This window comes from Balaenoptera musculus, chromosome X, assembly GCF_009873245.2.
Source record: "Balaenoptera musculus isolate JJ_BM4_2016_0621 chromosome X, mBalMus1.pri.v3, whole genome shotgun sequence".
NCBI lineage: Eukaryota > Metazoa > Chordata > Mammalia > Artiodactyla > Balaenopteridae > Balaenoptera > Balaenoptera musculus.
In genome coordinates this window covers 38722649-38736802 of record NC_045806.1, presented here as the reverse complement: position 1 = coordinate 38736802, position 14154 = coordinate 38722649, and the positions used below count along the sequence as shown (strand labels likewise).

General features: G+C 38.2%; 1 protein-coding gene across 1 annotated transcript in view; it reads left to right on the top strand.

Annotated features, from left to right (window-relative positions):
• Positions 1-14154, top strand: part of EFHC2 (EF-hand domain containing 2) — a 178059-nt gene that overhangs the window by 14821 nt on the left and 149084 nt on the right. Inside the window, 2 exon segments of the mRNA XM_036839265.1 lie at positions 10073-10188; positions 11753-11941. Of these exon segments, the coding sequence (XP_036695160.1) occupies positions 10073-10188; positions 11753-11941 (305 nt within the window).

Below are 14154 nucleotides of genomic sequence, written 5' to 3'. Positions count from 1 at the left end.
TAGGAGTTTCTTTTTGGCTTTTAGTTAAAAATCCAGGCTCTTTAAAAGTTATAGGACTATTTAGATTATTTCATCTTGATTGAGTTTTGTTAGTTTGTGGTTTTGAGAAATTTATCAATTTTTTTCTAAGTGTTTGAATTTACATATGTAAAGTTGGTCAAAATGTTCCCTCATTATCTTTTTAATGGCTCTAGGATCTGTGAGGATAACCCCTGTTTCATTTCTGGTATTGGTGATTTGTATCTTATCTCTTTAAAAATTTTTTTCAGTCTTGCTAGAGATTTGTCAATTTTATTGATATATTTTTTGAAGAACAAGCTTTGTATTTGATTGATTTTCTCTGTTGTTTTCATCAATTTCATTGATTTCTGCTCTAATTTTTGTTGTTTCCTTATTTATGCTTGCTTTTAGGGTATTTTACTCATCTTTTTCTAATTTCTTGAAGTAGAAACTGAGGCTGTTGATTTGAGATCTTTCCTCATTTCTAATATAATTATTTAGTGTTATAAATTTCCCTCTCAACACTGCCTTAGCTGCACTCCACATATTTTGGTATGTTGTATTTTCATTTCTTTCAGTTATATCTATTTTTAAAAGTTCCTTTTGCAATTTCCTCTTTGACCCATAGACTATTTAGAAGTGTGTTGTTTAATTTCCAAGCATTTGGAGATTTTCCTGCTATCTTTCTGTTATTGATTTCTAGTTTGATTCCATTATCAAAAGAATATAATCTATATGATTTTCATTCTTTTAAATTTGTTGACATTTCTTTTATGGCCCTGAATATGGTCTGTCTTGGTGAATGTTTCATGCACACTTGAAAAGAGCTTGTATTCTGCCATTGTTGGGTGGAGTGTTCTATGTATATTAATTAGGTTCTGTTGGTTGCTGAGAGGATTGTAGAAGTCCCCAACTATAATTGTGGGTTTGTCTATTTCTCCTTTTAGCTCTGTTGGTTTTGCTTCATATATTTTGAGGTTCTGTTGTTTTGGTTTTGCTTCGTATATTTTGAGGTTCCGTTGTTTTGTGCATACACATTTTTAAAAAAATGAATTTAATTATTTATTTATTTTTGGCTGTGTTGGGTCTTCATTGCTGTGTGTGGGCTTTCTCTAGTTTCAGTGAGCGGGGGCTACTCTTCGTTGTGGTGCACAGGCTTCTTATTGCGGTGGCTTCTCTTGTTGCAGAGCACGGGCTCTAGGCACATGGGCTTCAGTAGTTGTGGCACGTGGGCTCAGTAGTTGTGGCGCATGGGCTTAGTTGCTCCACGGCATGTGGGATCTTCCCGGACCAGGGCTCGAACCCGTGTCTTCTGCATTGGCAGGTAGGTTCTTAACCAGTGGGCCACCAGGGAAGTCCTGTGCATACACATTTAAGTTTGTTGTGTCTTCCTGGTGGATTGATTCTTTTATCATTATGTAGTGTCCCTCTTTTCTCTAGTAATTTTCTTTGCTCTGAAGTCTAGGTTATCAGATACTGATATAGCCATTCTTGCTTTTTTAAAATTAGTGTTTCCCTGGTGTATTTTTTCCCATCCTTTTACTTCCAACTGACCTATATATTGAATTTGAAATGAGTTTCCTGTGTACAGCATGTAGTTTGTCATGCTTTTAAAATCTACTCTGCAAATCTCTATCTTTTGATTAATGTATTTAGATCATTTACATTTAAGGTGATTGATTTGTTAATGCTTATGTCGAATATATTATTATCTGTTTTCTGTTTCTTTGTTTCTCTTTTCTTACCTTCCTGTGGGTTACTGGGACTTCTTTTAGGATTCTATTTTGATTTATTTATAGTGTTTTTGAGTATATCTCTTAGTATAATTTTCATAGTGGTTGTTCTGGATATTGCAGTATATATATATGCGACTTATGTAGACTTTGGTCTATTGCTATCAGCGTTTTACCACTTCAAATGAAGTATGGAAACCTCACTTTCATTTAGGTATCTTTAACGTTTCCCACTTTTAAATATCATTGTCATGAGTATCAGATTATGTTATAATTTTTGTTTTAATCCTTGATCTTGTGGCATCAGGGACTGTTGACGCAGATGTTCAGATTCCAGTCCTAAAACACACCCAGCACAATTACACAGTCACCGCCCCCTCCTACCATTGGGCTTCCATCATCCACTTACCTCACAGCTATGGGAAAAGGCTGCCTCTGTCCCTGAAAGTCTTTAGCAATTCATGAAGTATTGTTGGAAGCTGTGCTACCCTTCTATCTCACCCCTCCACTCTGACCCAAGATTTTTTAATCCATAGGTCTTACCCTGAGTGGCCCATCATTCCTAAAGCCCACAGATTCTTTGCTGGGGGAGAGGGAGGTCAGGTGTGACTGTTGTACTGCATTGCAGGTGCTTTGTTTCTTGGTGCCACTTCCTTTGACCATCAACTTGCATCAGATGCTAGTATAGCCAGTATGTTATTACAGGAGTGCTGAACTTGGATGTTACAAGGAGCTTACTTCAGCCTATATACTCCCAATGTGCGTGTGTGCGCGTGCACACACACACACACACACACACTCATGAACCTCCATCCCATGAACAACTCTCTGGTTTTACCTTGACGTAGACTTTCCTCCATAATATTCATAAGGCAGGTATTGGGACAGATCATGAACTTGTGGTTTCCATCTCCAGATGTACTGCTCATGTGTATACAACTCACAGCTGCCTTTATCTTTTCTATTCTTCTAGTCTTATCAGTAGAATCAGTTGTCCCTCTCCATAAATTCTAGAATTAATCTCAAACATATCCCTTAAGTCAGTGAAGGTAATAAACTTTACTAATATTTGTTGTGCTCAAAGTTTGAGAAGATATTTATTTTTCTCAATGTATAAAGAAAATTACACTTTAGATAGGTCACTTAATAATCTTATTCTGTTTTTTAAAAAAGGCATTAAAGCACAGCTTTTAAAGACTAAATGCATTAATTTGTAATGCTTTATACTGCAAGTAATGGAATACCTGACCAATAGAGGCTTAAACAAGCAGGGATTTATTTTTTTAACCAAGCAGGAAGTCTGGAGGTAGGTGGCTGGTGGCATACATTTAAAGGCTCAACTTTGAGCCAGCATCTCTGCAATCCTCCTCACCTTCCTGCCATGATCCAAGGTGGCTGCTGCAGCTCCAGGCATTACGTATACATCTCAAGGCAAGAAAAGGTGAGCTAGGGGCAGCATCACCTGCATTTGTCCCTTGGCTCAGGAGGACAAAATCCTTTTCTAGAATCCCAGAACAGAATTCTGAAAAGGAGGCTGAGGAAACAAGTGGAGTATTTAGCCTTTTCTAGCTTCTAAATGGAGACCAGCAAGGGAGAAGGAATTTGGAAATGGATGTACTAATCAGCTACAATGAGCCAGTGATGTTAACTGACTTTGGGGGAAGTCTTTAGAATTCTTTTGATTGGTACTTTGAGTTGAATTATTTAGAGGAAAAAAACAGGACAATGTTTTCTGAGGAAGGGGCTGCACATCCTTCTAGATCTTATCGATTTAATTTTATTTTTTACTCTCCTGATTTAAATACATTATTAAGTATATAAAACCAATCTTGTTATATTGACTTGAATGGCTAAGATTCATGAGCACAACATTTTTTCTAGTTAGGTTTGGAAAGAGAGGAAAATCAGCTTAAAAATGTTTGAAGTTTTCTTTGACATGACTTTTTATTTTTACATTTAGGGTTTCTTTTTGAGTGATTTAGCTTTATTAATCAGTAATGATAGCTTTCATGCTCTTATGGTCCTGAACTCTACCCAAGGCAATTTTGTTGTTATTTTCTCTGGGAGGTTCACGGTATTTGCTGAATGACTTCTCTTTCTCTATAAAAGTACAGAAAAGAAGAAAAGAGAAAATGAATTTCTGAAATAAATATGCTATGAAGGGAGAGAAAAACCTATTCATGGAGCAGAAGCAAACTAGTCTCAAACCTGATCAGGCAGGAATATCTAAGAGTGATAGTTTTAGGTAATTCATAATTTCCGTAAGCCTCAAAAAGTAGTTAGAAAAGTAAGTGTTGTTAATACATATTAAAATATTAAATGTTAACTGGCTTTCTTCAGGCCCCAAATTTTTAGTAACTTCTGGTGACTGTAAAAGGGTATCTACAGTACTCTCTAATACCTGTTCTGCTTTTAAGGGATTGAGCCCAGGTCCAATGATCTGATCTATTTCCTCTCTTCCATGTCATGGTGGTCATTCTCATTATTATGTTTGTCAAAAGCAAAAGTAGTAATTCTGCCCTGATGACTTAAACAAGAGGAGATCTATTCCTTTTCTCTAAGGGAGCACAGACAATGCAAGACCTAATGCCTAAGGGCTCAGGCATGTGAGTTTTCATCCTGGATTCACTATACTAGTTGACTGACCTTGGACAAATTACTTAAACTCTGTTCCTGAGTATCCCCATCTATAAAATGGGGATAATGATAAAGCATACTCAGAGATTTGCTCTGAAAATTAAAAGAATTTAGTGCTTCTAAAGTACTTAGCGCACTGCTACACATGTCAGCTTTTATGGCTATGATAATGATATTCACATCTGCAAAGATAGGCTTCTAGCTAATGGTGGCCCTAATGAGCTGTCAGATTCTTACCAAGCACCTTATTCTTCTTGCCTTTGTCATGTGGTTGTCAAGCATCTGGGCTTTGGACGCAGTCTAGATAGAAACAGAGAGACTCTGATGTGCTGAAGCTCTAAAAGAGAGATTATAAATGGATAAACAACTCCTGAGACTGATGACTATAACCTGCTTCTCAGTTTGGGTTAGCTTTACGGTTTCTGTAGTCGCCCTGGCAACTTACTGATTGTTTATTAATCAATCCAGTCATGTGATAAAAGTGCTCTTCCAGTCTCTAGCAACAAGGAAGGGATGGTGGTACCAGCTATTAATTTGATGTGAAACATCAAGGAGAGTCTGGATTTGGCTGCTGCCTTTCCAGTAGTGGTGCCGTAAGTGGAATGGGACCCAAGGAGTTGAGATATCAAGGAACACTGGATCTGTGGATAGTATGTTCCTGATTTTATCATTTGCTAAGACATTTGCCTAATTTCTTTGGACTGAGACTGAGCACCATTTCACAGTTACTAGGGCAAAGGGCAGGTTGACATGTGATCCTAAGAGATTATAATGGCAAATCTCAAGTTTGTGTGTGTGTGTGTGTGTGTGTGTGTGTGTGTATTGGGAGGGGCAAACATTTGAAACAGGTGCCCTGTGGGCTTTTACATCATACCAAACAAATCCTCAAGCAATTAGTTTCTGAGGTATAGAATTTTGAATTGAAATTTCAAGTTAGAAATGGAATTTTGCATGCTATGCTGGTGAGAATAACAATAGAAATTGACATTACTGAACTTTAAAGAAGCATATGTGTATTGTTGATTTTTGGGGTTTGAATGTGTTACACAAACCAAGAGTTTGGGGAAGGATTTAGTAATAGTTTCTTTCATGTTAAAAAATATTTAAGAATTTGGTCTGGCTGATTTGATTTTATTTAGCAAAAGAATTGGAAATATTTAACAAGTATCCAGCTAATACTCTGCATAGAGAAATTGCTCATCAATTTAGCAGGAACTTGATTGAACTACCTTCTGAATTTTACACATTGTGGTTTCTCTTCAATTTTCATAGCATTGATAGATCTTATGTTTAAAGAAAAAGGCCCCATTGTACGGTATACTTAGTCATTGTCACTAACTGGACAAAAATGTACTGACAAGAGTTCATAGCAGTTGTGTATGTGTATGGTTGGTGGGGGGGAACCCCTTTACTTCTTCCAGTCTCTTCTCTTTCCCTTGCTGCTGTGAGGGTGACCAGGAAAGGGCAGGCCAGCCTTGCTGAGGGCTCTTCAGGTTCAGTCCACTGCTTTAGTTTCTTTCAGAAATTTCAGAAGTGAGAAGCTCAGCCAGTGCTGTTATGGCCATGCTTGGGAGCTGTAGCAATATATCGGCTAAGGAGCCAGGCGATAGAAGTACTTCGTCCTCCTTATTGCTTTTTCTGCTCTCCCCACTACCCCTTCCAAAGTGGAAGTGAGGCTGGCATGAAACTTGCAAGTCACCTCCCATCATTCTTCCTTTCTTAACACATCCAATCACAGACGTTGGTTTCTTTCCCTGCTGTCTACTGTAGCAGTGCTACTCCAAGTGTGGTGTGTGTTTGTGACACTGGGAGTCTTTAGAAACTTATATAGCAATATGACCTTGCCATGATATCCAAGGGTGTGATTTAGTGGGCTTGTAAGTTTTTATGTCTTTGTTTTTGTTTCAGTTTTTTTAATAATTAATTTTATTGTATTTTATAAAAGTATGGGTCTGAAATGATTTGGGAGAAGAAACAATCAAACTTGCCCTTCCTCAATAATAGTTTGAATGTCCTTGTCCTATAGGATGTTCCTTCCTTCCCATTCCCATTGTCTTCGCCCTCGTGCGGGCCTTTCTCACCTTGTGCACTAGCAGCTTGCCTCGTCTGCCTACTTCTCACCTCTCATTCCAATCCATCATTTTTTTAATGTGAGGTGCGAAGAGGTGAACTAATTATATTCCTCCATTTATGGCCCAGTATCATCATTGATCTGTGCAAGGTCTCTCTCTTGTTTTGCGTATTTTTGTTCCTCATCATTCCCAACCCCTAGTCTCATTCCCTTTCCACTTCATATAGGCTTCCATACAGATGTCTTTGATGCACATTCTTGAATCTGCATGTGTTCTTAAAAAATATGTAGCATTATTTTTTGTTTTTAAAAGATGTATAAATGATATTGTATGCTACAGATACCATTTTTCACCCAACGATATGTTTTAAGGATCTGTTTTGCTATATGTACATCCGGTGCTATATGTCCTCCCCAAATCCATATATAGAAGCCCTAACCCTGCAGCGTGATGGTATTTGGAGATGGGACCTTAGGAGGTCATTAGGTTTAGATGAGGTCATGAGGGTGGGGCTCCCATGATGAAATTCATGCCCTTATGAAAAAGACACCAGAGAGCTTGCTCTCTCTCTCACTGCCCTGTGAGGACACAGTGAGAAATTGGCAGTCTGCAAACCAAGAATAGAACCCTCACTGGGCAACTGAATTGGCCTGGCCAGCACCTTTATCTTGAACTGTGAGAACTGTGCGAAATCAGTTTCTGTTGTTTCAGCCTCCTAGTCTATGATATTTTGTTACGGCAGCCTAAGCTAATACATCTGGTTTATTGCTTCAAAGCAGTGAAGTGAAGTGAAGTGAAAATCTACCATAGAGTACTTATCCATTAAACCATATTTTCTTATCCATTTCCTCAACATAAATATCTAGATTGCCTCCAACTTTCCCAAAATATTGGGTTGGCCAAAAAGTTCATTTGGGTTTTTCCACAATGTTACAGAAAAAACCTGAATGAACTTTTTGGCCAACCCAATACCATTACACATTCTCATATATGTCCCTTTATTGGCTACTGTGAGAATTTCTCTGAGATACACATCCAGGAGTGGGATTCTTGAATCATAGGGAATACACATCCTTAGTTTTGCCAAGTAGTACCACATTGCTTTCCAGAATGGCAGTTAACTCTCCCATCAGCAAAGCATTAGGGTTCCTATTTCCCTCCTCTCCTGTCTAATTCATCCCATTCCTCCAGGCCCAAGGCAGTATCCAACTACCTGCAGGACCTCAACACTACTACTTCAGCCCATCAGTTTATGGCTCTAGGTAGATAAACTTACCAGAGCTTAGGGTCAATGAGCTTAGATTCAGATGCAGGCTCCACTAGTTACCATATAACTGTGGGTGTGCTAGCCTGCTTGTCTCTGCCTTGGTTTCCTCATTGGTAAAATGGCAGTGATAATGCATATCAAATAGTTTTGTGATGGTAAAATTAGGTAATGTATATAAAGCCCTTAGTAAAGGGTCTAGGTCATAGTAAGTGGTCGAAAATGGTAGCTGTACTGCTTCCTAGTTGTTTTATATATATCTAAATCTTGGCTCATCAGCAAGAGAGTGGGTTTCCTCTTCAAGGCAGGGGTGGAGTTTTATGCTTGTTTTAAGTAGTGTATCTGGGGACTTCCCTGGTGGCTCAGTGGTTAAGAATCCGCCTGCCAATGCAGGGGACACGGGTTCGAGCCCTGGTCCGGGAAGATCCCACATGCCGCGGAGCAACTAAGCCCGTGCACCACAACTACTGAGCCTGCGCTCTAGAGCCCGCAAGCCACAACTACTGAGCCCACGTGCCACAACCACTGAGCCCACGTGCCACAACTACTGAGCCTGCACTCTAGAGCCTGTGCTCCACAACAAGAGAAGCCACCGCCATGAGAAGCCCGTGCACCGCCCCGCACCGCAACGAAGAGTAGCCCCCGCTCGCCGCAACTAGAGAAAGCCCACATGCAGCAACGAAGACTCAACGCAGCCAAAAAAAAAAAAAAAACTGTATGGAGCTAAAACATAATTTTAAGTAGCATGACTGGCACAAAGCTAGGAATATAGTAAATGCTTAACAAACATTTGTTGGTTTGACCTGAGGTGAGTTTGTGATTACCTGAAATTACTTGCTTTAAAAGAGGGAACATTGTTGTAAAATTCTATGTTATTCCTCCATTCATTTTAACCAACCCAACTGTTGCTTTGCTGTGGTGATCTGGGACTGACTTGTGGTAAACTGAGTGTATGTGTGTGTGTGTGTCGGGGGGAGTGGGGTGGTGGTGGGGTTTGTGGCAATGGATTCTCTGTGGGACAGAGCCAAGCTGCAGGTCACCGTCCTAACTGCTGCCTCTAGCTTTCCTCCCACAGCCTTCGAGCTGGGCTGTTCCTCTGCCCAGGGCAGCTGTAGTGGTCCCGGCTCTCCTGGGCAAGGCTGCTCAGGCTCTTCCCCATTCTTCCAGGTTGTCTTCCCTACAAGGGGAAAGGAGGTCTTGTCTTTTCCTTTTAATATTGAGTATTTAATTTTTAGTTTTATTGAGGTGTAATTGACATATAACATTATATGAGTTGCAGGTGTGCGATGTAATGATTCGATAGTTGTATATATTGCAAAATGATCACAGTAAGTCTAGTTAGGTCCACCACCACACATAGTTACAAGTTCTTTTTTTTCTGGTGATGAGAACTTTTCAGATTTACTCTGTTAGCCACTTTCAAATATACAGTAATTATTACCTATAGTCACCATGCTGTGCATTACATCCCGAGGACTTACTTATTTTATAACTGGAAGTTTGTACCTTTTGATCCCCTTCACCCATTTTGCCCACTCCCCACCCTCCACCTCTGGCAACCACCAATCTGTTCTCTGTATCTATGCGCTTGCTTTTTAGAATTTTTTAATTTTATGTTTTTTTAAGATTCTACATATAAGTGAGATCATATGATATTTGTCTTCTTCTGTCTGACTTATTTCACTTAGCGTAATGCCCTCAAGGTCCATCCATGTTGTGGCAGGATTTCATTTTTTTTTATGGCTGAATAATATCCATTGTATATACATATATACACCACATTTTCTTTATTCATTCATCGTCAATGGCCACTTAGGTTGTTTCTGTGTTTTGGCTATTGTAAATAATGCTGCAGATGGACATGCGGTACACATATCTTTTCAAATTAGTGTTTTCATTTTCTTTGGATAAATACCCAGAAGTGGAATTGCTGAGTCATATAGTAGTTCTATTTTTAATTTTTTAAAGAACTTCCATACACACCAATTTATATTCCCACCAACAGTGCACAAGGATTCCCTTTTCTCCACATCCTTGCCAACACTTGTTATTTCTTATCTTTTTGACAGTAGCCATCCTAACAGGTGTGGGGTGATATCTCATTGTGGGTTTGCTTTGCATTTCCCTGATGATTAGTGATGTTGAGCATCTTTTCATGTACCTGTTGGCCATTTGTATGTCTTCTTTGGAAAAATGTGTATTCAGATCCTCTGTCCATTTTTTAATCAGACTTTTTTTTGCCATTGAGTTGTATGAGTTCTTTATATATTTTGGATATTAACTCGTTATCAGATATATTATTTGCAAATATTTTACCTCATTTCATAGGTTGCCTTGAAACAAAGTATTTTCAAACGTCCTTTCAGAATTCCTGCCAATGCGTCATGCTTTGCAGGAGGCTATTGCTCTGGTGTATATAATCCTGGCAAAGTATAAAGTTCAAGCAGCAAATTCAGGATACTGGTTACCTCTGGAGAGGGAGGCAAGGGGCATGAACTCTGAGAGAGGGCTTTATTTGTTTATTTTCTTTCTTTCTTTTTTTAATATTTTAATTTCATTGGAGTATAGTTGATTTACAATGTTGTGTTAGTTTCAGGTGTACAGCAAAGTGATTCAGAGTCTTTTCTCATATAGGTTATCACAGAATATTGAGTAGAGTTCCCTGTGCTATTTATACAGTAGGTCCTTGTTGGTTATCTATCTTATATACAGTAGTATTTGTATGTTCATCCACAAGTATCATATATCACTCATATGTGGAATCTAATTTTAAAAAGATACAAATGAACTTATTTACAAAACAGAAACAGACACAGATATCGAAATCAGGAGCTTGGGATAAGAGAGTGCTTTAATTGTATCTGAAATGTTTTATATTTTATACAGAGCTGTGGTGTACATGGATGTTCATGATATGATATGCATATGATACAACAAATATCATATATCATAATAAATATATACGATATTTATTGTATCATATATCATATATTATCTTGGATATTATGTTAACTTGAATTTGCTGCTTATTTCCATGCTTATATTATCCATAAATAATACTGTAGTTTTGAATGTTTTCAGACTTTATATAAGTGAAATGATCAAATTTTGTGTGCCTTTCTACTACCTTTTTTTTGCTTGACATTTTTTTGAGATTTGTCCATATCGATGCATATAATTTTAGACCTCTGTATTAATATTAATATTAATTGAGGTATCTTTTTTGCTATTGATGGACATTTAGATTGTTTCCTATTTTTCACTCTTACCAACACTGCTGTAACAAATAATCTGATCTATAGCTCCCCATGCACGGCGCAAAAGATATTTAGGAGTGGACTTGCTAGGCCTCAGGGCATATACACCTTTCACTTTGCTAGGTATTGCCATGTCTTTCCTCAGAGGGATTTTTCTGTTTTACTTTCCTACTAGCAGTGCCTGCATGTTGGTGTAGGCCCACATTTTTCCAATCCTTGGTAGCATTGTCTAGGCTTTGCCCTCTCTGCCTAGATCCTCAGAAAAGATGGGAGGGGAGTGGGGAAGAGGGAGGGCAAGGTTCTACAATTAGGAGGAGAATGTCAGCTCTGACGAATTTCCTGTGACATTTACTTTAATGAGGAAAAGATTTTATTCTCTGTTTTGATGAAAATAATATTTAGACTTCTGTGGGAAAACTGTTACATTTTTACTCTGAAGTAGAGGAGTTTTTTTTTTTTTCCTGTTTACATTCTTGGCAAATAAGTAGAATAGACCAATTAGCAAGCTAATGTCCTAAATGTTCACTTGCAGTAATAATTTTTAAATGTTTTAAAATAGCATGGAGCATTGGGTTTATTCTTATTGCTTTTCAAGGTTTTGAATTTGTTAAAATGAATTGAATTTAAAATGAGACACTATAATGAAGATTGATCATAATTATTTGCCACTCTAATTTGCATTTTGTAATGGGAAAATAAATGATGGGAAGTGTGTTTACCTTTTCAAACAAATAAGAAAAGTCACAAAGAGTAACTTTGGCCATTTTATGTTGTCTCTTGTGTTCACAGATGGGAAAAGAGAAATTCCACAAATCTCAACATTGGGGCTTTTGCAAAAATGTTAGGATGCTGGTGAGTGAAGATAAACCAGGAATAGGTGGAGAACTGCTTCTCGGACAAAAGATAAACCCAAAACATAGTGTATTTCCTAAAGGAATGGGAACTGATTCACCATCCTGGGTGGCTTTTGATAAACAGGTAAGTCACATGACATTGGGAGAAATGCGGTCTTAAAATGTTACATGTACTAAATATTAAGTAGATGTGAGAAAATAAGAGTCCTCAATGTAAATGTAAATGTTCATCTGAAATGACACATTTTAGAACAAAAGTACCCTAAACAAAGAAAAGTTATCCCTGCTCCTGTTTCTGACTAGCTACATTGGCTGCAGGATGCTTAATGTTCATCACCTTTCTTGGCTAATGCTTATCAACCTTTCTCTCATCTCCTGCCCTGGACAGGATAATGTCCTTCTATAGACTATAAGAGTCTGGTCAGACTGCCACTTTTGCTTAGTGATTGCCATTAACTAAAGAATTTTGTTTGATTCTGAATGTGCCATTGAATACAACGGGAGAATGCCTTCTCTTCTTTTCTCCATACTAATTATGGTTCCTCATCCCTGAGGACCATAGGGTGACATGGCATGAATTGTAGAAGTGAAGGAAAGAGGTGCCATTATTAGACAAGAGTCTGAACTTTTTAGTGATATGTGTTTGTATACATAACGTATACTGGCATATTGACAGTTGTAGAAGGCGATCCTTTTGAGTATCTTAAAAAGAGACTAAGATCAAAGGGAAAAAACCCAAGGTGACCAGTTATTTCCCACAAGGCAGCTATATGGATATGCTCTGTTTATCACACAACCTTGTATCATGGCCCCATGGTCTGTTCTCCAAAAAAGAACTTGTTATTAGATTATTTAGGTCCTGTAATTAAAAAATAACTCAGGACTAAAGAATTCAAACCGTAGTATGCTAAGTTTACCAGGAAGTTTTTAGCAGCCTTAGCATGGATTGGTTGGCAATACTTTGATTCCAATTAAAATGTCTTCAAATTTGGTAGAAGTGACATATCCCATGTCATCTGAGTTAGGGTCAATCAATTAGAGCACATATTTCTTTTGAAGCCCCATTCTGACACTTGTGGAGATCTAACAGACCACGGGAATGCTTCTTTCCTGGGAAACCATCTCTACTTTGAAAGTGGACCAATATTTCTTCTTGTTTTGATTATTTTCAGTACCTGGCTTAATGCTGGACCCAGAGTTCAGAAACAATTTCTGGGCTGACTTACTTGGGTAGATCATGCATGGCTTCCTGTTAATATCAATCTTATAGGTGTTTGCACATCATCATTCTAGAATATTTAATTTGCAAGGGTCAAAAAAAAGATTCTATTTTTACTTCTTGTGTCAAAAAGAGGGTATTGACAATAACGTAATCCACCACTGAATAAACAACGTAGGCCACCATATATTAAACTATTCTCTTGCATTTAAAGTTGAAAACTCATTTTTTTCATGTTTTTCTCGGTATTTAATATGTGCCTTTCGAGCCTATTTTATAGCCCTTTAATTACTTATAAAATTATGTAGAATATTTCATGAAGTTGGAATAATTTTAGCTTTAAACTACTTGAGAAAATGAAGAGCTTGCTCATTTCAGGCCTAACTAAATGCGACATAATTCTTTCAGTTATTTTGTTTGGTCCACTTCAATTAAATATTCATTGAGCTTTAAATGAGACACTAAGACTATGAAATATTTACGTGCTCTGATGAGATTGTGAACTGCAGATTGGATCCTGGTTATTACCCAGAGCAAATTATAAAGCACTTTCTGCATTTGTGGTTCAACAAAACAAGTCAACACCTGTTAATCATTTTTCTTGAAAATGAGACACTTTCAGCTCGTTGCCAGGTTTTCCAACAGCTTTTAATCATAGCAATATACCTAGGGTTCCATTCTCAAACAATACAAGGTAGAAATAAAGGCAGTTCTTTGGAAAGTGCATCAAAATTAATATTTGCAGTAGATGCTCTTGGTGCCCACCCAGACCCATGATAGGGTCCCCCACAGCTGCAGCAAGTGCTTTGGCAAACAACTCACACCTGTAACCCTCCATGGATTGTTGCTCTTGGCCAGTGGGCATTGCATCACCCAGAGAGGTAACCTGGGAGGTTACACTGGCCCCTTCATCACAGGACCGGGTAGCAAATGGCTGACTGATTTCTCAAGGGTAAAAGGCTGAGCTTCTTTAAGGTGGGACAAGTCTGTGTTGTGATTTAGGCTCATAGCCCCTTGTGGCGTTAAGCCTCCGCAAAGCTTCATGTGAGAATGCATCCTCGCTTGGATCATTTCTCTTCCTTTGGCTGTTCCCCTCACTCCCTTACAGGTTTCTCCCA